The 26,918-nt window shown below is 43.2% G+C and overlaps 2 protein-coding genes across 6 annotated transcripts in view; both read left to right on the plus strand.

Annotated features, from left to right (window-relative positions):
* The window catches only part of LOC128768013 (tyrosine-protein kinase Fyn), a 44,537-nt gene extending 20,947 nt beyond the window's left edge, over positions 1-23,590 (plus strand). For 3 of the 5 annotated variants that reach the window (XM_053880509.1, XM_053880510.1, XM_053880511.1), the window contains 11 exons: positions 6,136-6,392; positions 10,918-11,014; positions 13,673-13,771; positions 14,636-14,739; positions 14,892-15,041; positions 16,963-17,127; positions 19,415-19,594; positions 20,436-20,512; positions 20,973-21,126; positions 21,832-21,963; positions 22,397-23,590. In XM_053880509.1, the coding sequence (XP_053736484.1) occupies positions 6,146-6,392; positions 10,918-11,014; positions 13,673-13,771; positions 14,636-14,739; positions 14,892-15,041; positions 16,963-17,127; positions 19,415-19,594; positions 20,436-20,512; positions 20,973-21,126; positions 21,832-21,963; positions 22,397-22,605 (1,614 nt within the window). In that variant the 5' untranslated portion in view covers positions 6,136-6,145 and the 3' untranslated portion in view covers positions 22,606-23,590. Of the gene's footprint in view, positions 1-6,135; positions 6,393-10,917; positions 11,015-13,672; positions 13,772-14,635; positions 14,740-14,891; positions 15,042-16,962; positions 17,128-17,368; positions 17,525-19,414; positions 19,595-20,435; positions 20,513-20,972; positions 21,127-21,831; positions 21,964-22,396 lie in introns of all 5 variants that reach the window. The other 2 variants (XM_053880515.1, XM_053880512.1) reach the window with 2 other exon arrangements.
* A 539-nt stretch (positions 23,591-24,129) lies between these two features.
* Positions 24,130-26,283, plus strand: LOC128768693 (probable G-protein coupled receptor 139). The gene is made up of 2 exons (XM_053881725.1): positions 24,130-24,275; positions 25,178-26,283. The coding sequence occupies exons 1-2, from the start codon at positions 24,197-24,199 to the stop codon at positions 26,182-26,184; spliced, it is 1,086 nt and encodes a 361-aa protein (XP_053737700.1). The 5' UTR covers positions 24,130-24,196; the 3' UTR covers positions 26,185-26,283.
* The last annotated feature ends 635 nt before the right edge of the window (positions 26,284-26,918 follow it).

The following is a 26,918-nucleotide window of genomic DNA, read 5'->3' on the forward strand; positions in this document are numbered from 1 at the left end:
GACCTTAGCCCATCCAGAAACCTGCATCCAGAACAGCTGGTTAGGAGCTGATCTTAGTTTTCAAAGTTGGAAGAGAAACAGTAATGTTATCTTAGTGTGACCTCTGACTCCGACTTGGCCTCAACCCCAGGATCATAACTAAATGGCAAGCTTGCATGAACAGAGTGACCCTGTTGACAAGTGCTATAATCTGGTGTGACAGCATGCGGGGCGGCCAAGGCCGGGCATTAATGCTGCACTCTGAAAAACTGCAGCACATCGCTAATCGCATATGCTCACAGCTCAGGCCGATGACCTCTGACTGCTCCCAGTCTTAGTGAGGACAACAGTCGTCTGTCAGTATTGTTCCTTATGATGCCAGGCCATGCTGCATGCTTGGCTGTCTTTATCAGGACCTGATGAGGAATTCTGTTTATTCTGTGATATTTCACATCGAGTCCGTTGACAACATACAAACTGTCTATGCTACGTCTCCCTAAATTAAATCTTAACTGGCGTTTGATAAAGGCAGATCTGCTGTCAGTCCTGCGACTCCCCTGCCACGCAAGTGTGATCGCCTCACTGTGTAATCTGATGTCATAGTTTGGCATCAGCTGCTCCGTGCTTCATTACCCGCTCATCCATCAGCTGTGTGGCGAACATCCAATTATTCTGTGCAGGTGCTCAGCAACTAATTTGACAACTGTTTTGTCATTAGGGTTTTAAACAACGACCCTTTCTACCAGTTAAAATCCTGCTTTTCTTTAGCTATTTAGAAGACACTTGCTGCCTCTAAGGAAGAAGGTTGAGAGCACACTGTCTCATCACAAGGGAGCAGATTCGTGTTGTTAGGTGACAAGGGGTGCAAGGTGTCGATGGTATTCATATACTGTACATGTCTCTAGAATCGAGATGAGTGTAACTGTTGTAGCAAAGTCACAGTTTATCCACCAATTTTTTGGTGCCCATTCAATGGCGCTGTGGTGCTTACAGGTGTTTAGGCTAAGTACTGCAGTCATATAAGTCTGGGACTTCAGTTAGAAGTTTAATGCAAGTTTAACTAGTCTTGTAGTTCCACTAAAATCAATGTAACTAATGTTAGTAGCGTCACTTATTTCCTTCTGACTTCAGTGTCAAAAAACACACGAGTCTGATTCGTCGCATCAATGTCTCCATCAGCGCCAGGTTCTCGGACCATGAGCTCTTATTGTGTTTCTCTCTCTAGATGCTATCAGCTGGTAGAATTAGTTTTAGTCAACCGGCATCATCTGTTATCACGTTAAACTCAATTAACAAGTCTCTGGGCATCAATCCTACAAATGTCAACTGTGCAAGTCTATTCGATTACAACTGCCAGTTTGGTAATCAGATTACTAGATTTCTGTTAGCTTGTTTGCCAACCACACGTCGGCACAGACATTTGCCAGGCTGATAAAGGCCAAGCTCATTACTTGCTGCCGTCTTTGAACCCAATGGTTTCTCATGATTCTGTTTTTACCGTCCAGCAACAGCATTTCTGCCCAATAAAGTCCACCAAACGTTTGTCGCTGTTGTAGACGTATTATGGAGTTCGTCTTCTCAGAAATTAATGGGCTCATTTATCATTTTCCCATCAGTGTCCAGACTCATTACGCTGTCAGAGATATTTCACTTGTTGTCTTTGCCGCGAGGAAGTAGCTGAAGGTGACACAGCCTTACCCACTTATCGGCTCTGATTTTAGAATAATTTCTATTGAAGAGTGAATAATCTCCAGAAAAGTTATGAAGAGTTTGGGAACTAGTTGTGTTTGCTTGTTGGCAATATATCAGTTTGCAACAAGTCCATGAGCCCAATATCTTTGTTATGTTTTTGTAGTGTTGTCTTTCATTTGGATTGTTTTTCTGTACTCATTGCCTCCACCAGGGAGGTTTATTTAAACTCAACTAGCTGCGAAGATAACGTCACTGGTGGTCCGCTGGTTCACTGTGGAGACCTCGTTCAGGATCTTATATTTGACAGCATAATTCCTTTCTGTATATTTTCTAGTTTATCATTTCTTTGTGGCATGGATGCTGTATCTGATTTGTCTCTCGCTTCTGTTTGTTTACTTGTCATCATGGGTGTAAGTATAAAGATAGTCCAAAAACATTGACCTTATATAAGCACAGACAATATTTCAGTTAACACGACAATACAGTATGTTATTTAATATTTGTTTGCCAACCTGTTCCCTGCATTCATTTCTGATCATCAATTCAAGATTGTCGAAGAGAAGTGTGCTGGGTGGAGATGAAGCTGCACCAGGTCCACGTGCCATCCTTGGTGAATAATTCATGCGAAGGATGTGCTGGGCTAGAGGTCTTACATGGCGGTCGGAGGGCTGCTGCATGGTCCGCTGTGTCGTTGCTGAAGTGACTGTGAGGTAGCTGTGGCTGATTGGATACAGAAGAGGTGGCATTGTTGCATTAACCACGCGTGCAACGCACGTCAGTCCCTGCTGTCAGCGAAGGGCTGGGGTCAACCCCAGAAGGACTCAGCGGAAGGTGTGAAAAATGTATTTTTTTAGTCGTCTATTTAACCTTTTTTCCCTTTGGAATATTTCTATTTAAAAAAATCAATTTCATGATGACAATCAGTTCAACAGGAGCGTGAGCGTAATTTCTACATTTCATAGCAATAATGCGAAGTAAATCACAGCCTCTGAGAAAGCCTTGAGCGGGATTCCATCAGGTCGCATGAATGTACTGTATGTAACTGTAGCTCATTTTAAAACCAGAAGGTGAAACATTGTTGTGAGAATTGCTTGTTAGCTGCTCTGAATGCAATGAGGAATGAAGTTGTATTGTGTCTCGTGTTTATTTCGTGATTGTGTTTCTGCCAACGTTGGTTTGTTTCTTTGGCAACTTCTTCAAATAAGTCCATTTCATGTGACTAAAAGTGTGGTTGTTGTTCTTTCCACATTGGTGTGGTTTCTAGCTGAGTCTGTGGGGACTCCCTGGTATGTCCCTGTTGTAGTCTGCACACTCATTAAAAGGTGGAATGCCTTGTCCATTCCCCCCAGTGAAGGCGTTCAAATATCTTTGGTTCTTGGTCACTGGTGAGGGTTCGATGGAGCATGGGCTCGGCAGATGGGAACGTGCAGGCTCTGTCATCAGAATGTCCGTAAGATAAACTAAAGGAAACCATGAAGGTGGTTTGCAGGTCTCCCCTGGATTTTTCCCCACCAGAGTGGGTGTCTCCGATTGGAGACTGGGGTTCGAGATTTGCCGATTTGCCATGATGACAGGAAACACAATCCTTCACTGGCCTCCTTAAGGCCCTGCCTTAAAAGGCGGAGTCCTACTCCTCTGACACAAAGGATCCTCACGCAACAGTGTGACAAAGTGAAATTCATCTCTCTTTTTATGCGCTTTCTATAATTTCCCATCATCCATATCATCACATCATCCGTAACTTAGAATTTCTCTGGAAGATCATGGGTTCTTCTGTCACTCTTGTGTCATCCTGCTGTGCTCAGAATAGTTTCCGACTGTCAGTATGTCAGCGTCTTCTCAGCAGCTGCTGTTTTAGTAATTATCTCAGCATAGAAGGGGTGTACTTTCCAATTTGTGGCACTTCAAGAGTGAGCCGCTTTTATTTCCAGGCTGTGTAATTGCTGCTGCTAACTAAAGGAATTTCTGGCTTCCCCGTTCTACATGTTGTTGTTGTTGAGGAAATACACAAGTGAAACGGAGAAAGCGTAATATTATTGATTTCACATTGAACAGGGAACTACTGAGGACTTAGATCTGCTACTCATTATATAGACCCAAACTTCTTTTTCTAAACAGACGTAATCATCATGTGGAATGTGGCAAGATCAACCAGAGAATAAGGTGTTTTCATGCCATTTTCAAACTGTTTATTTTTCAGAGGAAAGACCCCAGTGCTATAAATAGACCAGTCAGACTTAATTTTACAACGTGGTGTAGTCTGTAATCGAGGACTTTAATTCAAACCATGTGCACGACTGATCCATTCCTGCTACAGTGTGGGTGCTTGCAGCAAATCCAGAGAACCGAATTCTAGGTTTGTTAGATAAGGTTTTCTCTCTATTTGGTTCAGTTGGATTGTGATGGATGGATTGTGTTCTAGGGTGTTTTCAGCTTGGCGCGTGGCGGTTAAGGTTAGTTTGTGTAAAATGTTTAGTGCACAACACAAACCCTCTCATTTGATTCCACAACTTGTTTGAAAGATGTTTTCCAGATGTTACGTCCAATGTTTATATTTTGTATGTGCTAATTCTGGTTGGAGGGATAAATAAAGTTTCCCTGATCAATCCACACGGAGACAGTTGGCCCTAGTTCTGTGTCTGATGGATTTGATTATGGTTCCCTGTGTGGATGAACACAACAATACCTTTTCCAATACGTTCCTGTGGACTCCTGGAACAGCTTGAAGTTGAGTCCTGTAGAAACCAACTGAAAGTTGATAGTGCATTCTGTATTGCTCAGTGAAATAAACACTGTTTCCATTGTTACGTCTTCAAGTCAGTATCTTAAAGTTGAAACAAATTCCATTAATCCATTTATTTATTCCATTTATACCACAGAAAAGTAACTTGTTTTGCTCCCTGCTGCAACAAACTCGGAAAATAAGAGACCGCTGGTTGGTGAGTGTCTCACCCAGGTTGTTTGTTGTCTGAAAAAGGCTACCACAGATGTCAAGGGAGCTAAGGTCTTGGGTGGGACAGCACTTCCCTGGAAGGAAAAACAGCTCTGTCCTGTCAAGGTTAAGTTCAGTGTAGTGTAAAGTAATCCACAGAGGATTAGGTTAGACTGGTGGAAATGTTGTGTGCCCCTACCTTTGCTCTTGACAATGGAAGTGAGAGGACAAGTTGCGTGTCAGGTATGAATGTTAGTGACTGATGGACCAAGGTCAGAAGCCTCACACGCAGTACTTGGTTTTCTGTGAACACGAGTGATGGATATATAAGGTGTCATGAAACAGTATTGCAGGGCTGATGAGTTTTCAGAGGCCAAAGGATGGCGCTCTTGGTAGAGAAATGACGTGAGGTTTTGTTGATATAATTTTACAGTGCCGTCTGGTAGGTAATCAGGACACAGTTTCATGTAACCTCAATAGCTTTAGACTGCTGTGTCATGAAACCTCATCTACCCATCAATAGTGAACACCCAGTGAGAAAGATGTTCGACCACAACCACGACAGAACCAACAAAACACCAAAGATTTCATGACAAAGAACTTGAGCTGCTTCCTGTAGTTGAAGGGCCACACTTAATGATCTACCCCATTCTGTATATGCACTCTACATTATATGCTAAATCGAATGATGTGTTCTGGATTATCTCTTGTGTATCTTAGGGAAACCACTGACCAAGTGATCTTCTCTGAAGTTCTTTCTTCTGGTGTGGCACAAGATGTGCGGGATACATGACTAAAGCTTGCCCTTCACCAATTCAGTGGTGAGAGATGTAGAAGATTTCTGTGGAAATTCAGCTTCGAATCAGTCCTCTTTTTGAATTAATAAACACCAGCTTCATGTCAAGCTGCTGGATTTCTCTCTCCAGCAGCACTTCCTGCTATCGCTTTTTGTCTAACACATTTTGAGCATAACAGATTTGAACGCCGTCCAGACGTGTGGGAGGCAGGTGAAGTGCTGGTCTCTGATGGTTCCACGGTGTGATAAAGGCAGCATCCAGTAACAACCTGTCCTCCCACCAGCCATCAGCCAGATGATCAACGGGGGGGCTGTTGACATGTTGTTTGTGTGACTCATCCCGAGACCAAACCGTGTGTCAGGGTGTAGAAGAGGTCAGAGCTTTCCAGACTTAAATAGAAAACTGACTACGGCTGGGTAGGATCTCAAGACTTTTTGCTATTGAAACATGGTTTATCCACAGATTCATGTTTGCAAAGAGTATTTAATCAAGTAGAACTGAAAATATTAAAGTCGCCTTGTGACAACAGGGATTTGCACTGGTACCAAGGGACATTTCACTTATTATCCACTGGAGCTACATGAATGAATAATTGATCTAGTGAAAAATGTATTTGTTTTTCTGGCTATGTTTAGCGGGGTTCCTTATTTGTAGTGAGGAAGATGCAACGTCTGTCTTGTTTGTACACACAAACATCACTGAGTGAAGTGTTGCTTGTCCTTGTGTCACCCACAGATTTTAGATAATGGGCTGTGTGCAATGCAAGGACAAGGAAGCAACTAAACTCACTGATGATCGGGACACCAGCATCTCCCATGGAGCAGGCTACCGTTACGGGGTGGACCCCACACCTCAGCATTATCCCAGCTTTGGGGTCACTGCCATCCCCAACTACAACAACTTTCACGCACCAGTTGGACAGGGGATGGCCGTCTTCGGTGGAGTCAGCACTTCCTCTCACACTGGAACTCTGAGGACCCGCGGAGGAACAGGTACCCATCAGTTTGACTGCATCAATGAAGTACATTTCACCAAATCCCAGTGTACTAGTGGCCAGCATGAGATAAATAGGACATTTTGCTTTGAAAAATGAAATTTTGTTGACTTACTAGTTAAAATAGGAGTCAAGAATTTTGGGGTACACTTTGAAACCTTGTTGTTCCCATTTATGCTCAAGGTTACGGACAGAGCCTTTTGTCCGTGCTCTGCATGTATTTCGTCCATATTTCTCCCCCATCAGAACCCGTGGGGGACAGTGTTGCAGACACTACCCGATATGTTGCTCTGATGAGACATGAAGACGACATAACAATGGCGTAAATTGTCTGTCATCCAGTCCTGATATATTTAACGTCTTCACTAGGGCTGGGTATCGATTCTAATTTCAAGAATCGATTCGATTCCGATTCTCATGACTTAGAATCGATTATCTCGATTCGATTCGATTCGATTCGATTCGATCCGATCCGATCTCGATTCAGGTTAGTATTTAAACCATTTTCTGAGCTGTTGGCATGATCACATGACAAGTTAACGTATTAATACTAGTATCATATTGACATTCAACAGGAAATTAATGAAGGATTGATAGTAAATGATAATAAAGATCCAGACACAGAACGCCAGATGTGACTGCTCCTGGGACTGGTGCATTATTAGAAGTATGACATTAAACATTCACCCAAAAGATGCTGCTGTTTAATACGAATGCATTTTTATGTTATTATCAAAATGAAAAAAAGGTATTCTCAGCCACTGAAAATGTAAACAGAGTGCTGGTGACTGACTTCCCAGCAACCTGACGGTCATTGGTCAGTATGTAAACAGTTCTCTGTGGTCTGTAGTACGTGTGAGAAGAGGTCTCACTCCTCATCAATATAGTGAGTTGTCAGACTCGCGTAAGATTGCGAAGATGTCCACGTATCACTTGTAATGCCCACCCTGACTGCTGACTGAAGCTTACTTATCACCTTTTCTTTTACTGACTGGTGCATGTTTGGGATAACAGACGTTTGCGAGACACCGTAGCGTAGTGTGGCTCTGTTACTTTCATTAGCGGCCTGAAGCCCTCGTTCTCAACGACGGAAGACGGGCGCATATCTTTGCAAATGAAGCCCGCAATCGCTTCAGTTATTTTGACAGAGCGTGCAGAATTACCCGGTAGTGGTAAAGTTCGCTCGAGTTTCATTTGTTGTGGCCCGGTGGATGGCTGGGAAAGAAGCGCTGGGTGATGTCGCGTCACGTGACTCGTGAGGTGGGTCGTATTTCCGCTGCACTGCAACTGCAACTTCCAATAGCTCCATTAGGCATAACATGCTAATTGCTATGCTTTTGTCGAGCGCATTTTTGGTTTGGTCGCGTCTGAACGTTGCTCGTGTTGCCACTGTGAGGAGGCATGTTGTTTTGACTTAGGTGTTCCAGGTGCGCGCATGCGCACTTGACCCGGAGAATATGTGTTAAAACGTAAATTAATTAATCCGATCTTTGGACCTACGAATCGATTTTATGGAATTGATGTACGAATCGATTCAGAATCGGAAAATCGATTTTTTGAACACAGCACTAGTCTTCACTGACCACCACCTGATACAATGCTGCCTTGGTTTTCCTCTTTTGTGCGAGAGGAACATTGTCAATATCAAGACAGTCGTCATGTTTATTTTGAAGTTTGTCGCTGTCATAAACTTATGACTCTGGGCTGCTCCCCCCCAGTGGATATATAGCTTAATAGCAATACCAGCATAAAGAACGCAAGGAAGTATGTCAGCAATGACTGTAACATTGTTTGAAGTGGACGGGTACGATTGCGTACATAAAGGGAGCAGTGTCAGTGATCCACAACATGAAGGTCAGAGGTTCACTTCCAGCTCCAGCCCTGTCAGGAACGTCCGGCTGCACATAGTTTCGGATGCAAACTTTCCTCTCCAGGATATCCTTTATAAGAGTCTGAAAACGGGCAGCTGCTTCAGAGGAACTCAGCATTTCCACTCCACTCCACTCTAGCAGTGTGTGGATTAATTTCTGCGCCGTATAATCCAAATCCACATAGTGGCAGTAGAGCAGCAATGGCTTTGGCTTTTTTTAATTTTCTCCTGTTGGAGGAATTTAGGACGTAAGCTGTGGTTTTCCTCCTTTAGCCCCCTGCTATAGCACGTCAGCTGCTCTGCCTAACGGTCACAAATCTGCTTCACCATCACACGTTTTATTGATCAACAGTTTTGCTGATGTAACAGCCTCAAATGGAACGACGCAGCCTGCCCCCATCTTACGTAACTAATTGAATACCAGACCTTTAAAAACGGATCAATACTGCCCATCGCACACACTTGTGTTGACCAAATGGAACATTTGGGTGTGAAAAAAGAAAACCTCTTTGATGTAAGCGCATGTGTTAAGAAGCTTTCCACTGTCTGCTCTAGCTTGTGTTCCATCACATGAATATCAGCTGGTGCAGTTTATCTACACTCCAAATCATCAGATGCCTCACACGCTCTCTTCTCAGTTGGGCTGAGCGTTGTGTTTTGGGAGGGCGGTTAATGCTTGCTTCAAAAATGCAGCATCAAATGATGAAGTTGGCTCATGAAGCCAGAGTGCCTGAGAGGTTTGTGGTGTCACCCATGCTGCCCACTAGTAGACTGGGATTTGGTGAAATGATATCATAACAAATGCAGTTTAAGATCATTATATTCTCCCTGATCCTGAGTGACTGTGATCCCTGTGTCATATTTTGCCCTTGGAGAGACGCAAAACTGCTGATCGCTAATTCCATTCCCATAACCACTAATAAAAGTGCGACATTGAAGTCGCTTAAAAGACTTTTTCCCAGTGAGGAGAGGTAATTCTGGAGGATTTAGGAGTGCAGATAAGGAGGGGAGAAGGTGATTTCAGGTACTCTGGCCGAAGAAAATGTATTCTACAAAGGTTATGTGGTCATTCTGACGCCAATATAACTCAAGCCTGGAGCCAAAATAAAACCCCAGCTTTCATAGTCTCCTCCTGACTTCATTCCTGACTCCCACTCCTGATATTTTAGGCCATTTACAGGTCTGTAGTGATGTAATGAATTATACAAACAGGATAGCCACTTTGCCCTCGGAATGAATAAATCAAATTGAAATGGGTTTTTGGTTGTTGGTTGTGAAGCAAAGCTTAAAAGTGTTATGATGGGTAAAAAAAAATAAAGATAAAAATGAATTCAGTTTTAGTGTCCAGCCATTGTCAGGCAGTTTTTAGGGCAGTTTTTGCCTAGGCTTCCATTGGGCCAGTATGTAGCAGAGTTAATAAATAATGTCTTGGTTCCTGGACAGGTGTTATTGTCACAGTTGGTTGTATTGGCACCATGTGGTGCCAGGTCCCTTTAAGATACTGTGCCACTTAAACCAGACACTTTCTGCTTAGTGAACCACAAACTCTGCTTTTAATCTCTAGTGGATAGCGACACTATCTATGTCCGTCAATCTAGACTGGCTAAATAACAGTAGAATATCACATAATGCATGTCAATAATGTTTCTCAAAAATACATTTATGTGGCCAACAGGACCACATCATCTGCAAAACATTTTTTAAAAATGACACGCTTTAAATTGGTTGGATTAGGTCACACACATCTTTGTTGCCCCCATCAAATGTAAAGCTGGGAAAAGTTCAGGGAGCCAGGAGACGCTCAGAGTTGAGTCATTGCACCACTGCATCAAGAGCGATGACTCAGAGAGGTTCATCTCAGAGTCATCCTTCATGAGAACCGAAGGGGCAAGAGGGAAGTTGGTCCTTTTAGCTTCCCATGTTTCAAGCCCCCGGCGTTGTCCGTCTAACAAATTTTGAGGCGAGTTACATAAAACCATCGTTCCCGCAGACAGGAATTTGAGGGTCATGGGTGGGCCAGCGGGTTAATGGGATTTAGTTTGGGTTAGAGGAGAAGTTGATGATCATATTATTGGCTCTGACACTCCTCACAAGAGAGGACGCCTTGCATCTCTGACTGCACATGTGGAAGAGAGTTTTGTAGAATACTATTGGTGACCTTTTACTGGAAACTTTTCGACATTTCTAACTTTGAAATTGAGGATTCTGTGACGGAAGCAGTGACTTCAACACCCGCTGTAGAGAACTGAAGAACATGAGATTGAATGAAAGTGAATACGTATTTCAGTACATAGTGGCATACAGAACCATGATGCCGATTTTCTGCATGCTCTGTCAATCTAATATTGATTTAAGAACTGTAAGATTATATTCTCAGATACAGCCATCACAAGATAAAGACATGAAGCGTGTGAGTAACAACCATAGAAGACAGTACTTCCACAAGAAAAATCAATGAAATCTACAACATAAATCCTGCTATTTCGCTTCTATGGTGTTAATATATCGGGGATTATTTTTCCTGGATTCATATCAAAAATGGAATCATCACCTAACTGTGACAGATAAATGCTTTTATCTAAAGGCTATAGATGACTGTGATAGCTAATCTGCCATGTTCTTCCTTTTGATGATGTTTTCATCCCCCCTGCAGGAGTCACCCTCTTTGTGGCACTTTATGATTATGAGGCACGAACTGAAGACGACCTCAGCTTCAGGAAAGGAGAAAGATTCCAGATTATCAACAGCACGTAAGTCGGAGCAGCAGCAGTTCAGACAGCGTCTGAACTCTCATAGATGCCTTTGCTCTCAGGTATGCATCCAGGCTCGGCTTGGCCTTTCAGCTGTGGCAAAAGTGCCTCACTTTCATTCTCTGCCGTCCACGAGGGCCGAAAATATGCTGGCTGTATTTCAGCATGTGGAAGAGAAATCTATAAAAATCATCTCCTTCACTCACGACCGAGCTGGCGCGCTCTGTACTGAATTATGCTGCAAACGAGGCCGGGTTTTGGCAGCTCCCTTTTATAGAACACTTTATTACAGGCTTCTAGGAACTACAGTGATGCCTCACAGGCTGTTTCTAACATGGATGCGAGTTTATTTAAAGTTCACACAGGGTGGAGTGTGGCATCCACTAGCACAGATGAGAGTAGAGTTCCTTCCTTTGAACAGGAAGTTGCGCCCACAAGGTCGATTTGTCAGCTTTGCTGTCTACAGTGCGAGCAGATCTGCTGAGAAAAACATGAAGACTCTTGACAGCTTTCATGATTCTGATTCTGAGGGTTTGCCACTTCCTTCTTCTTACATATATATATATATATAATTTAACCAATATCACAAAAAAGTAATCACAAAGTTACTATAGGCAATGTCAAATTTTAAAATAATATTTTTGATATATTTATCAAAATAGTAAATAAAATAAAAGCAAAAAATAAAGTAAAGTAGAAGTACAACGAAATATTGATGATCATTGATATCACTACATATTTGAAATGTGTGGGAAAAATTCTTGAAATTGTCAGTGACGTCTTTGTCAGTGACGTTTTTCTTTAAACCAAAACACTTCCTTAAAAACCTGAGTTTTGCTCTAATTCCAGCTTCTGATTTTGAAAACCTAATAAGCACAATATTCCACACCTATTTTGGAGAGGGCTCTTCACTGAGCAACAGGGTCTCATCCCCTCTGTGTCTGGATTACACAGCATCCACCCACACTCAGCTGCTGGAATAGGATCCTTTCACCTCCCCGCACTGACCCCTGCTGTCAAAAAGTGGCACCTGCTCCACATGTGAATACTATAATAAGAGGGAATGACTAACGCATGTGTCCTATGTGGACGTCAAGTGACCAAACATCCCAGTCCCATGACTATCTCTTTGTAGACTGAGCATTTCCCCGACTGAATACTCTTCTTGCAATAGTGAGCGACTAGATGTTTCTACTCAAAGGCTCCTGTCGAATCGGCAAACTCCGCAGGGAGATGAAAGGAAGTCTCTTCATTCACACTGTTGACAAAAGAAGCCGACATGTGACACGTCCTTGCTTTTACTCAGCTCAAGCATGAATGAAGAATGTGTGTGGCAGTTTATATATATCTGTGTGTGTGTGTGTGTATTAGTTAACCATCATCATTCAGGATGCAAAACTAATGTTGACTAAGTGAGATGCCGATTTAAACATCTGTCAGATACAGGTTGTACTCTGTGCACTCGCTCATCAATGGTGCACTTCCCCCTGATGTTCAGCTTAAATGTGATAATTCCAGTATCAAATATTTAAATACTGTTAATGGCGATTAGTTCATTCTAAAAGCAGTTATTAATTTGACTGATTCTTAATGCTCTCATGGGTGATTTGTTTTGTCTATCAGTTCAAATGAGTCCACTTGACTTGAGCCAATAAAATCGCTGAATCATCAACACTTTTAATGCCTTCCATGGGATGCTAATGTGAGAAAACCTGGTGGAAGTCTGCGCTGCCTCTAGTGGCACGTTTCGCTGAACACAGGCACGTTTGTGATAGCCTTTGTTGCGACTGCACCCCAAACACCTCCAGGTGGCATGTTCACACCCAAGCTGTTACCGTCAGGAGAAGTCGAAGAAATCGATTTTTGCAGATACAATGGTGCCACTCTTGACCACTAAACAAGTCCCTCACAACATGATGCTTCATTATGATGCACCAACAAGCGTAGAAAGTTTGCCTGTTGTTTCTCTGGAGGGTTGCTCAGTCAACGTATGAACTCACAATAGCAGTGCATGGAGGAGAGGTCGCTTGTCGATAAGCCATGGTGCAGTAGATAAAAGGTATGGAGGATGGGCTCGGAGAGATCAGTGGTGGGTGAAGAAAGGGAGCAGAGAGAACCGCTGAGACACGACTGGTGGAACTAATAGCAATATGGGTGTCCAAGCGGGGAGATGTTTTAGTACGTCCCCCGTTTATCTCCACTTTCATGCCTTTTAAGTCACAATAAAGCAATGAAATTCGCAGTGTTTTATACTAAATCAGGGAAGGTCAGCAGTGTTTTCTCTCCTGCACTGATTTTGAACTTTTTATAAACCTATTGTGTGTCATGGTGTCGTGATAGCATTTACAATGGGGCCATAGAGATAAATTAATCTGTAATCTATATAGTGCTGAGTGGCTGTTCTTCTTCTGTTACTGAAAAACACGTTTCAAATCACTCGACTGATGATTTGTCCACAGCTGCTTTTATAATCTTTTTCACCATGACTCAATTTTGGGGCGACCCTAAGGTTAAACAGACTCTTTGCTGAAGTCGCTATTAAAGACTTAAAAACTGCAGATCTGCTTTGATGTGTTCAGTGGCTCAGAGCACGTCAGGTCATTAGAAATGAAGTGCTTTAATGTTCTTCGTCTGTGTGTGCTCTCTCTCTGTCTCCAGCGAGGGGGACTGGTGGGACGCTCGCTCGCTCACCACCGGTGGAAGCGGATATATTCCCAGTAATTACGTGGCTCCGGTCGACTCCATCCAGGCTGAAGAGTAAGTGGCGTGTTTGTGAACGGATGCTGGTCGACCCCCGATACCGACTCAGCGCTTTTAATCCGGGATATTCTTTCAAGTAGTTCATGATAAACAGATGTCTCCAGTGGCAGATGTGGAGCGTTAACTCAAGGATTGTATTGCACGTGGCAAATATAAAAGATATACGATTTTGGAACTCATGAAAGGCGAGCGGTCTGTATGCCCTTTAATTTCACATGCAAGTGAGATTTTGCATTTTTTAAGAGAAGTTGGCAGCCCTGAGTTCCAAGTCTCAATTGACTTGGCACTTAGTATGTTCTCGCATTTACTTTCAGAAAGATCGTAAAGCTGTGCCCGGATGCTAATGCTAATGCTAGTTATAGATGATGCGACAGAGAGGAAAGAATATGTTTTGCAAGGGGTTTGGTCAGTTGACTTATGGTAGTGATGAGCCCAGAAGAAATCAGAAGAATGCACACCAAGTACACTGCTAAAACATTTGTGTGTGTAGAACTTGTCCCTAATATTGTAAGATGTATCATCCACAAAATAGAAGACTGCTATTCAAATAAACTTTTTTTAAATGCATCAAAATATTATGTTTCTGTTTTCAGATTGTGAATGGACAAATAGCTGTCAGGGTCAACAAGTTCAAGCAACAGAGGGAAACTCAATATTTTTGTTTCAGAGATGAATACTCACCACCACACGTCTTTTTTTAAGAGTTTCCTTAGCTCATGCTAGCCAACGTGGTAATGATCCGTTCATTTCTGTTGTGTTCACCGTTGAAGTCAGTTAGCTTCAGTCCCTCGGTGGATTCTTCTGAGATTACAGCTAGAAACAGATAGCATGTTTTACTCTCGACTTCTTTTCTGATTGCAGCTGGTATTTTGGTAAACTGGGCCGGAAGGATGCGGAGAGGCAGCTGCTGTCTACTGGCAACCCTCGGGGCACTTACCTCATCCGCGAGAGTGAAACCACAAAGGGTATGGTCTCGTGTCGTGCGTGAGTGAGTGAGGGTCTCAGGCGAATGGAGACGGCTGTTTAGTGTTGCTTATAAATGGTCTCTCCTGAGCCCCTTTTAGCAGACAGTTTGATGTCATTCCAAACTCACCTGTTCCGCCCCTCCCTGCCTTAGGTGCCTTCTCCCTGTCCATACGGGACTGGGACGATGTGAAAGGCGACCATGTGAAGCACTATAAGATCCGAAAGCTGGACAGCGGCGGCTACTACATCACCACCAGAGCGCAGTTTGACACACTGCAGCAGCTGGTCCAGCACTATTCAGGTACTGAAGTTTGTTGTGTGCACAGTGGTGACTATTAGTACTCAATGACACTAAGTTTTAAAGTGCATTAAACATCTGAAAGTAAATGTATAGACATATCTCTCTCTAAAGGTTTTATTTTCTCTGATTAACACTTTCACCTCATGAATAAATCTCATCTGTGATTTAAGTAAATAAAGCATGACTCATGTTCTTGATGTTTTCGCTATCATTTTAATGCCATTCTGTCTCCCTCGCTTCCCTTGAACAGGATGTTTTTTCTGTCACCCTCCAGTTGGTGCATCGACATATCAACGTTGTTGTTTAAGCTCAAAAATCAACGCCATGGATTTTCTCTGTTTGTGTCAAGGATCATTAATCACAGTCACGCCTTCTTCTCCAGATGCTGTTGGGAGCTGGAAGCACTTCTTTGCTAACAACCTTTGGGTTTTTTTTTTGTTCAGGGCTTTCGCCACTTTCTTCCCTTGCATATTTTCTATTTGCTTCTAAGCAATTTTCAGGGCTTAAAAACTTGCTTTAACTCGATTTGTTGTCCATAACAACATTTTGTCTTCAACAAAAATCATTCTCGCCGCAAGTAAATACACTTTTTGAAACACTTGAGTGAAATAAAAACATGTGTATAAAATAAACCACATAATTCACAAGCAAAATAATTATGTTGTCATTCAGTTGTACCAGTTTTCACTTATCCAGTAGAGGGCGCTGACTATCGGCCTTTCCTCCAAAAAGCATTAGAACACTTTTCATTGGTTTATTGGGGCATAATGGGTTGCGGTCGCTGTGTGTTTCGATGCACACACACTCTCTCCACTTATTGACAGGTTTTATGATCAAAACCGGACTAATGTAAGCAAAGGTGCCGAGATGGAGTTTTGACGGTTGAGTTGCGAGTTAAACGCTCCCACGAGGGAGACATCAGGCTTTATCGCATGTTGACCGCATTGTGCAAACACGTTATCGCGACGAGAGTGGTATCAGTTTAAACGTATCAATGGCAACACCACGGTAATTCCCCGGCCGGATCCATGCAAGGCAAACACGAGAGCCCAGGAACAACACGGGATGTTTGATTTGATGGCCCGGCTGTCATCAGCTAAAGTGGCGAGCTAATCGAAATGGAAACAACCAGAGCTCCACTCTGCAGTTACGTGATGCTCAACCGCTCTGGGTGCCGCATTACACTCGACCCTCTGAGTGTAGGTTTCTCCGAAGATGTCATTATCGTAAAATATGTTGGTCATATATGCTGTTTACCAGGCTTGCGCTTCATAGATACACGCATGATCATCGACTGAGAGGCAGCGACGTCCTCAGTGAAACATTAAACTCTGACAGAAATTCTATTGAATCTATCTGCTCCACACAGATAAAGTTTCTAGCATCAGTGTACGTGTGTTCTTGAACCGCTTAGTCAGGTGTAGTTGAATTATTTTCTCAGCTACTGCGGGTTATTTCCACCACTGACTGGTGATGTTTGATAGTTATTTTTTTTAATTTACACCCCAAACAAAGTTGTACCAGGTTCTGCCATTTTTTCATCATCACTTGTTGGCGGAAATGTCTGGTAATCGAGAAAATAGCAGCAACACTGTTCTGCTAGTAAAGCTTTTTTGTCACGTTAGCTCTGTTAGCATTCCTGCAGGATTAGTTATGTTGTATACCAGGAGCTTTTTAAAAAAAGTATGGAAAAAGAAAATTATTTTATCAATGTATGGCTCACGCATTTAAGCAAACAATATGACAAACTAGAGTTTCAGTAATGCTGGAAGTGTTACGTTTTCCCACGCCATACTGTACTGTTCTCTGTTGTTTTTGTTTTGAAATGACCTTCTCCACTCGCTGTTTTCCCCGCCAACCTCCTTTAGCTTCTGTAATCGTTGCTCTCTCTTTGCCCTTGTTTCTGCGTCGCTGGGTTCAGAACGAGCCGCAGGCCTTTGCTGTCGCTTGGTGGTTCCTTGCCACAAGGGAATGCCCCGCCTCGCTGACCTGTCTGTCAAAACCAAAGACGTGTGGGAGATCCCGCGGGAGTCGCTGCAGCTCATCAAACGTCTTGGGAACGGGCAGTTTGGGGAGGTTTGGATGGGTACGGCTCGAGCCGCCGCCTGCGGGACGAAGAGGAGACGCGATAGGGGTCACACAGAGCCAGCAGAGACACCAGACTCTTACTGAATAATGTTCCTATCAAGAGGGGTTTTGGCTGGGAAATTGGGCTGTAAAATCTCAACGCGTCAGGTGACTCTGCCCTCTGAAGATGGCCGCCTCGTACGTGTCCTCGCTGCATGTGCCTGTGTAGTTAACTGTTCCTCCCCTTCCCTCCCATGTAGAGCGTGCGGATGGTTTGTGCTTTAACTTAACGGGCGTGTGTGTGAACTACCTCCCTGACACTGTGGGCTTGAGTCATGATGCCTGGGAGATCCAGAGAAACACTCTTGATTTGGAAGTAAAGCTGGGGACAGGATGTTTTGCCGATGTATACTATGGTAAGAAAAATACCGGACTCTGACGTCAACTCTTACTTTATATCTTTAGACCTGAATATGGCCTCAACTCTGTGATTACAGAAACAAGTCAGTACAGACTCTTTTTTTTATCTCCACTGGAGACTTAATCTGAGCAGCTGGACTTCATTTTAGGTCCTTGAAATTGGTTTTTAAGTCCAGATGCCCTTTTGATGACCTCCTCTAAGAGGCATGTGGTCTTTTCCCTGGCAGGCTCAGCTGTCAGTAAACCTTTTACTAAGCGTGTTTTCCCCTTTAAAATCATGTTTGTTGCTGTGCATCAGCCCTCAGATATCAATAACCCCGCCCACCTCCACTCTGACATCACCAGTGTTGAAGTGTGAAAAAGTAATCTGATTACTATCTCAAAAGGTAACTTAGTTACTTTACTTATTACTTGAATTTAAATGTAACTAAGTTAGAATACAAGTTGCATTTGGCAGTTGACTAAAGCTCTCACTGCCTAAACAGTATCTTTGAGTTCTTGGGGGTTCAGCGTTTTTCCATGTTTGGGGACATTTTTTTTTTTTAGCTCGCCTCTACGCTCTTCGCGTCGGAGGATCATTTTATTTCTGACTTTCCAGAGAAAATGCAACATCAGTACATCACATCAGTACCGTTTCTTCCTGCCCCAAAGAAAAAATAGTCTATAAAGATCTAAAAATCTATCATAAGTGTTGTTTAATTTGACCTATCAAGAGGATTAAAAAAAACTGGTACATCGTTTTTTGAGTCCGCACTTTTGACACATTTTCAAGGCTACTTTATTTCGCTCTCTTTAACCGTGGATTTCTGAGCGTTGGTGGACCCTGCATGGTTAATACTGTCATCTATAGCAGACAGTAATTGAAATTAGTGGCTGTATTTTCAGCTAGAAACGTGCGTCTCTCTCCTCACGCCTCTGTTATTTACTCCCATGTAGCTGGCAGCTTGACACGTGAGCTGCCCGCGTGTTGAAAATGTGACTGGCGTGTCCCGCACATGACGTCATGCCCAAAGACGCAGTTGTAGAAAGCAAATGGTAATATTTAGCTTCTCGACAATGGCAAAAATAGTAACGCACTGTGACTTTATTTTTTATAACTTGGTTTGAAATATTAACATGTTAGATTACCCATTACTGAAAAAGGTTGGGATAAACAGGTAACGCGTTACTAAGTAACGTTACCAAGCAACATTACTAAGTAGCATTACTAAGTAACGCATTACATCACATTGTATAAAACAGTGCACCTGGAGATGCCACGCTAGAAATCAGGTATTTGTCCTGTGAAAGTATTAATAAACAATACAACTCCCTCTTAAAAAAAAACTCTCGAAGTCGCTCCCTTCATCACTTTCAACTACTACATTATTGAATAAACCCCCGCAGAGAAGCAGATAAAACAGAATTAAACATGTTACTAAACGACGGAGCCACCTGCAGCATTTCAACACACAGTCAAATTGTCCCCCAGCCAGTTTACGTCGCAGGGATTTGGGAATCTCCGCTCTCTTCCATGCAGCAGCTGCTTCATTGCAGCTCCCAAACAATGTCTCAGCAGATGCTCTTCTTCAGAAGCATCTCCGATTCATGAGGCACCTCAGAATTGAGGAAGCTGAAGCCGTCCATCGTCACGGGGACACGAAGGGTGGCGAGCTGACTCCTGGCACTGGCCCAGTACAGACTTATGTTAATCATCCTGCTCCCGTGGCGTCCCAAATCCCTGCTGGATTCTTCTATTGGCCCCTGAAAGCATTCAAGTCACCCCCCCTTTTAACTCCATACCCGATTAATGACCCCACCGCCTCTGCATGATCTCACCCCGTGTTGCATGTTGGCTCAACTGTCAAGTTCCCACGTGTTTAATACGCTTCTGTCATGTTAACAAGGTACATGGAACGGAACCACGAAAGTGGCAGTGAAGACGTTAAAGCCGGGGACCATGTCGCCCGAGTCCTTCTTGGAGGAAGCTCAGATCATGAAGAAGCTCCGGCACGACAAGCTGGTGCAGCTCTACGCCGTCGTCTCAGAGGAGCCTATTTACATCGTCACAGAGTACATGGGCAAAGGTAAGTGGGGCTGCAAGGAAATATCGACACGCTCACACATCGCAATACTTGTATTGTATCAATATTTTTGCTGAAATATTGTGATTGTGTGATATTGTCTTGATATTTTGGTTTTATAGATATTGAATACATAGATGCTGCTGTATTAGTGACATGTTTTTCTTTTTGTACTGGTGTTGTTTTGTTGATTTTTGTTGACTGCGGTATTAAACCTTAAGTCTAACTGGACTGACGTCATAACTGGAAACTTCATGTCAACTACAAACTACATTAATATTGTACTGTATTACATGATTTTTTCCCTTAAAATGATGACTATAATTACAATGTATTGCTGAATGGTATCGCCATATATTGCAATGTATCGCATCACCATTCGTGTATCGGGATACGTATCATATTGCAAGATACCTGTCAACATAACTGTGTTATGTCAAATGAGTGAAGTGGAAAGACTAGATTCAGAAACAAGTAGATTGGAGGGACTGCTCATGTTTGTCGATAAAGTTATGGAGGCCAGGTGCTTTTGGCACGTGGAGAGGAGAGAGAGGGAGAAGACTGTCAGACAGAAGAAGATGACTGGGTTTATACATGGGATAAAGAAGGAGGGGAGGTGTGACCAAGGAGGAAGTAAAGTGGAACCTTGTTATTGAAATATGCCCCAAAAATGTGGTGTTTTCAGTAAATAGAGAGCGGATATCATCCCTTGAGTTTCTTGTATCTGGAATAGGACTGTGACATACAGAGGTTGACGGGTGACCCGGCTCTCACCTCCCTCAGAGATCCATCAAGGAAAAAAAGCAAGTCCAAGTTGAATATAGTTTTTCTCTCTACATTTTAGGAAGTCTCTTGGACTTTTTGAAAGACGGGGAAGGACGAGCTCTGAAGCTGCCGAATCTCGTTGACATGGCAGCACAGGTATGTGCTGGCTCTATTGACACTATTAGGAAATCATGCTGGAAAAATCCAACCGTTAATAAAGTAAAGGTTGATGCTATATTGATGTTTATGTATTTAGTGGGTTACTTAGGAGCTCAGGTTGCCTCCCAGGCGACTATGAAGTGATCACTTATCTGCGGCAGAGTTTCTGTTCTATATATCTTCTATTATCTGTCAGATAAAGCCAAACAACGTCGAATAAAAACCTTATAAAACTAACAGATGATCCCTGAGATTGACGTCACTGCTTTTAATGTAGTCATTTAATTTCACACTCATGTTTGTTTATAATCAAATTGCTACATTTCCTTCGTCACATATCGTACAATATGTTCCAGTCCGAGTGGAGCTGCGTCCTACTTAGACATCCGGAGTGTTCAGCAGAAGTTGCGGTTGTTCGCTGAGGTGTGTGTTGACACAGCTGCTCACCCACCTGCAGGTGGCAGCGGGGATGGCCTACATCGAGCGCATGAACTACATCCACAGAGACCTGCGGTCGGCCAACATCCTGGTGGGAGACAACCTGGTCTGCAAGATCGCTGACTTCGGTCTGGCCCGACTCATCGAGGATAACGAATACACAGCTCGGCAAGGTCACCCCAATTTCCTCCCTCCAGCTCTTGCACTGGAAACGTTGAAGCTCATTCTAGTTCAGGTGCTGCAGGGCCAAGCACAGACCCAAAAATATTTTCACTACTTTAATCGTTCTGAAACTTGAAGACCATTTAGACATTTTATAATGGAACTTGAACGAGCGTCAACTGTTTCTTGTAAATATGTTGAAGGCCTTGCAAGGTTCTGTGGGAGCCTGAAGTTTGACATGCCTGGTCAAGATATCTTCTTACAAAGCCATGTCGAGCACTTCCTCCTCCTAGTAGCCTGAAATTATTTAACCCATTTTTTTTTAATAAAATGCTGTTTTTCTGGAAATGAAAAAATGTACTAACATGAAAAAAGATGTCAATATAATCTGAGAACAACTTAAAATATCAGTACAAAGCTAAAATGATGGAGAAGAAAATGACCACTCAAGTAGTGATGGGTTGATGAGGTATCATGAAACAGTATTGCAGGGTTGGTGAAACCGTGTCCTAATTTTCAGAGGCCACTAGATGGCGCTCTTGGTTTAGAAATGATGTGAGGCTACATTGACTTAGTTGTTCAAGTCCAAACATTTTACAGCAGACTGTGGCCTCTGAAAATCAGGACGCTGTTTCATGAAACCTCATCGATACATCTCTCAGCATCACAAAAAAAAACAATTATCCGAATAATGTCGCTTGTACAATCCACTGCAGGAGCCAAATTCCCCATCAAGTGGACCGCGCCGGAGGCTGCCCTCTACGGGAAGTTCACCATCAAGTCAGACGTCTGGTCGTTTGGCATCTTGCTCACAGAGCTGGTCACCAAAGGTCGAGTGCCTTATCCAGGTGAGTTCAAGTCTCTGGCAGTGGAGTCATAAGGCACGTTGAAGTTCTGGGAAATTTTTTTAAGCATCAAATGAACTAGTACATGTTGAATACGTCAAATGAAATAAAGCCCCAAATCGGATTCCCGGAGTCAGCTGCTCTCACAGCTGCGTGACAACAAGCTGTGTGTTGTTTGAGCGAGTGAAAGGCTCTTTAACGCTCGAGTAGCTTCGTTTTCCCGGCCGCGCAAAGAGATAAGCGAGATTTAATTAGTATAAGTCGCCTGTGGGACAACCTGAGAAGTGAGAGGGGGGGAGGCGGAGTTCTGGGCGGGAAGACACATGTTTGTCCAGATGTTTGTGGGAGGTGGTGGCGCTGGTTTCTGTCGGATATTTTAAGTTCAGACATAGCGGAGCTTGGCATGGAAGAAATCCTCTTTGACTCCTCTGTTCAGGCATGAACAACCGTGAGGTCCTGGAGCAGGTGGAGAGGGGCTACAGGATGCCGTGCCCCCAGGACTGCCCCATCTCCCTCCATGAGCTCATGCTGCAGTGCTGGAAGAAAGACGCCGAGGAGCGGCCCACCTTCGAGTACCTGCAGGCCTTCTTGGAGGACTACTTCACAGCCACCGAGCCTCAGTACCAGCCCGGGGACAACCTCTAAACCTCCTTCCTTGTCCCTCTCCCGACCCTCCCATGGGCTCATCTGGGGCTGGGAAACATAAAGAACACTCTGGAGCCTTCTCAGCCGGGCCTTAGGAATCTGTACAAACTGTCTGCTGTGAAGATGCGTAAAAGAGGAAGGGGCGGGGCCTGGTGATGATGCATTTAGTTTCCTGTATTGAGTGTAAATAAGTAAAAGCTTATTTTAATTTCTTTGCTTCAGTTTGAGGTTTTATTTTTTCCTGCACCAGAATAATAATGATGCAGAAGAAGCCGGAGTGGGCACGTTTGACCCTTTTTTTTTATGAAGCTGCCAAATGTTTTCTCCTCCAAACTGTCCTTGAGTCGCCTCCAATCTTTAATTCAGCTTTTAATTTTGGGTCCATCCGATTCCATGTCTCACTGTAAATGGCTTCCTACTTTTTTTTTTTGTTTGTTAGCGGTGAAACACGTTGAGGACCAGATATTTTATTAACAAAATAACCCCCACCCTGATTTATGTTATTATTATTATTTAACTTCCGAAGGATTTCAAGGATCTGACATTCCACTTCTCATCTCCTCCGTCATCATATTTTTTAACATGCCCTGTTTTGTTGAGTCACTGCTTTGCCGTTTGAAATTCAGAAACAATAAATATTTTACACTCTTCCGGAGATACTTAATTTGTACCCTTACTCACTGTTGTCACGGTAACACACATGCTGAGGGTCAGTTAAAACCAAGCGTTAGCATAAGCCATGAGGAGTTCCGATACTGTCAAGCTTAACACTCCTTGAAATTGTAAAGAAAAAATGTGGACGCTGCTTGACATCCTCTCTCAGACAAGAGAAGGGAGGTAGAAAGACATGCCAGGAATAAAAGATGGAGGAGGCTCATCGTGGCATGTGCCGGTCCTGGTCACGGTGGCGAGTGTGGAGCGGCCAGTGGAACGTCAGAGTTGGCTTGTCTCTTCCCCACTGTGCCTAATAAAGTCCTCAAACTGCCTCAGTGTCCGTGTGTTTCTGTCGTTGGCCCTACGTTGGGCGCCAGTTTGGCAAACTGGCACTGGCACTAGAAGGTGGGCACAGTGGTCGTGTATTAGTTTGACATAAAACCTCTCTCATACAGCAGTTTCTTGGTCGGTGAGTGCATGGCTGGATGAGGAGTCAAGCATGACTGCTTTTCCTCGCCTAAGTTTTCAATGAGAGTCTATGGGTCGCACCGAAGAGCAGCTCACTCTAGCATAGGAACGCCACCAACTCTACCTGAAGGTTTTTGCTTTGTGACTAAAGAGGACACTGAGAATGATAAATGAAACGTTTTTCATGACACAACCATCCACTTTACCAGACCTTTAATAGTTATTTGACTTGTCAAAGCAGTGACCTCACGTCAGCAGGTGGAGGGACTCACCCCTCCCTGGGTTTAAAGGAGCAGTGGAGGATACGTCCCCTCCTCACACTCTTCTGTCGCCCACTCTGACCAGGTGAGCCTGATACAAGCTGCTTGGTTAGAATGTGAACCATATTTTCCTCGTTTTCCACGTCTCTTTCCTTCTCTGCCAGCAGCTGTCAGCCTAACATGTGAGCTGTGGCCTCGGACTTGGAACCATGGAAGGAGCTCATGTCAGCATCCTTGTCACCATCCAGAGGATCTACTATCCACTGCTGTGTATTCTGGGGATTCCAGGTGATTTTCCTTTTTACCACGTCACATTTGATTTAGAAAGGATGTTTTTGAACATAAACAGATATGATTTAAAGAACTGTATTATTTTCACTCTCCTATTTCCATCTTCTGTTAATGGAATGAGAGGAAATATTGATGCTTGGATGGATATTTCTATTGTAATATCCTCTGTTTGCCGGTGGTATTAATAATTGTAATCTTTTCATATGTCTTATAATATATAAATTGCTTTACTGTTTCCCCACTCATTTCTTTCATTTTTTTTTAATGTACCTTTTTTTCAACAATTATTTAAAAAATTAAGTATTAGCATTACTTTTTATTTTTTGAATGTAACAGCTCTCCCTCCTACTTTATTTTTACTTAGCAAATTCTTATTCTAGAAATGCAAAAATACTTCTTAGCAAACATTAAAATAGCAATTCTATATTAAATCGAGTCTCCATTAAAATGATTTTACCACTTTAAAGTATGGTTTTTCTACAATAGGGTGGAGAATAAAATGATTTCATTACAGGTATGTCACCCGTAATAGTTAGTGTTCATGAAGCCATGTTTAATTTGTTTTCAGCTGGTCTACTGCCCCCGTGTGGTGGCAGTAAGCGGATTCGTCGTTTTAAATTAAATAAAAACTATCTGCAACGTCTTGTTGACAAAATTAAAAAGACAAATTATGAACGAATATATCCTATTTTAATACCTTATTTTGAAAGGTATTAAAATATATTCATTGTATTGTATGTATTTGATTTTTCCTTCGTTCTCGACTAAAACCAAATACAGTTATAGTCCATTTTAGGCCATTATTATTCCAGAGGGAACCAAACCAGACCAAAGCTTGGGACTGAAGAGAAGACGAGAATCTGGATTTTAAAGATCGGTTTGTGTGTCTGTCCCGTCAGCCAATCTCTTTACCTTCTACATCATCTGCTTCCGGAAGTGCGGGATGTCCGACACGGCGGTCATTTACTTGAGTTGCCTGGCCATCGTGGACACCTTCTACCTGGTGTGGGTGATCCTCATCGACCTGACCCTCACCTTCTGGCTGCTGCAGCCCTTCTGGCACGCCCACCCCTGGTGCGCCATCCTGGGGTTTCTCCAGTACGGGTCTCTCTACAGCTCCTCTTGGATCGTTGTGGTGTTCACCATCGAGCGCTACCTGGCTCTCCGCAGCACCTCCCCCACGCCGCCCGAGGCCCGGGCCTCCAAGCTGACCTGCGTGGCCATCGTCCTGGCCTCTCATCTGGTGTCGGTGCCTCTGGGCTGGATCAACGTCGTGGTGCCGACCGACTTCCTTGTAGACGGGGAAAACGTGACCCTGCCCAGGTGCCGTTATCGCTCCGAGACCTACTCCACCGCCATCGTATGGATAACCACCTTCCTCTCTGGAGGGATCCCCATCGTGCTGGTCATGGTCTTCAACTACCTCATCGGGTTTCATCTGTGTCGAGCCAGCAACCTCTTCACCAAAGAGGACCGGCGGGTCATCCACGGCCGCAGCACCCGGGGGATGCTGAAGAGAACCCTGCTGCTCTTAGGGACCATATCCGTGGCCTTTGTGGTGCTGAGCCTGCCGCGATTCGTCACCTACTGCATCCTGAGGACCAAGTACAACACGGACAACTTCAACAGGAACGACTACAGCATTCCCATCAACGTGGCGGGCGACCTGGCCAACATGCTGCAGAACCTCAACTCCACCACCAACTTCCTCTTGTACTGCATGGTCAGCAAGCGGTTTCGGATGGAGATTGTCAAGGCGCTGACGTGTAAGGAGGAGACGCAGGAGATGGGCTCCTTTCTGACCCGAACTACCATGAAAGTCTTCGCAGTAGCGGTCCGTTCTACGCCGTCCAGCAGCTCAACGCTAACTAACATTCCACAACTCCAGCAAATAAAAGACTCATAAAACGTTTCCTCTCATTTTATGTATTTTTTGTTTGTTTGTTTTGCTTTGTTTTATTTTGTAAAGTATCGTGCATATTCTTGGATATTTTTTTTTATGTTTGTGATTGTATTTATGCTGACAAAAAAATAAATGTCAAATAAATTAACATGTGATTTATTTGTTCTATATATTTATGTATTGCTGGGAATTAAGTTTACAAAATTAAAAATATAGTATAAAGCAACCAAATGATTTATTTTTTTCAGTTCATTGTCATCATGGAGGTGGAAACGTAATTTACGATTTAAGAAATTATGTCTTTTCAGTCAATTTGTAGACATGTGGATATTATGGCTAACTGTTAGTGTGCTATCCAGACTTTAGCTTATTTATATTGTAAATTAATGCTGTTATATATGCTGTTAATACTGTCAAAAAATAAAGGCCTTAAAAAGAAACTTTATAATTGAAGTAACATAACAACTAACATGACCCTGAAGGAAGCTAACAGTTTTATTTCTTACTACTTTTGGAGTGAGTTTTATTGCCCTATGTTTCTATTATTTATTTTCCAGCTGCGTCATTGTTGAATAATAGTTGTTACCTATCGTTAAAAGCAACTGAAAAGGTGCTCTCGTCTTGAACAACTCTCATCACGGAGACACACTCAGATTTATAAAGCCTATAAACCGGCCTGTTGTTGACACAGCTTTAAAGCCAGAGCATAAAAGACATGTCGTGAATGAGTTAAGAAA

This window comes from Synchiropus splendidus, chromosome 12 (genome assembly GCF_027744825.2).
Source record: "Synchiropus splendidus isolate RoL2022-P1 chromosome 12, RoL_Sspl_1.0, whole genome shotgun sequence".
In the NCBI taxonomy this organism is placed as follows: Eukaryota; Metazoa; Chordata; class Actinopteri; order Syngnathiformes; family Callionymidae; genus Synchiropus; species Synchiropus splendidus.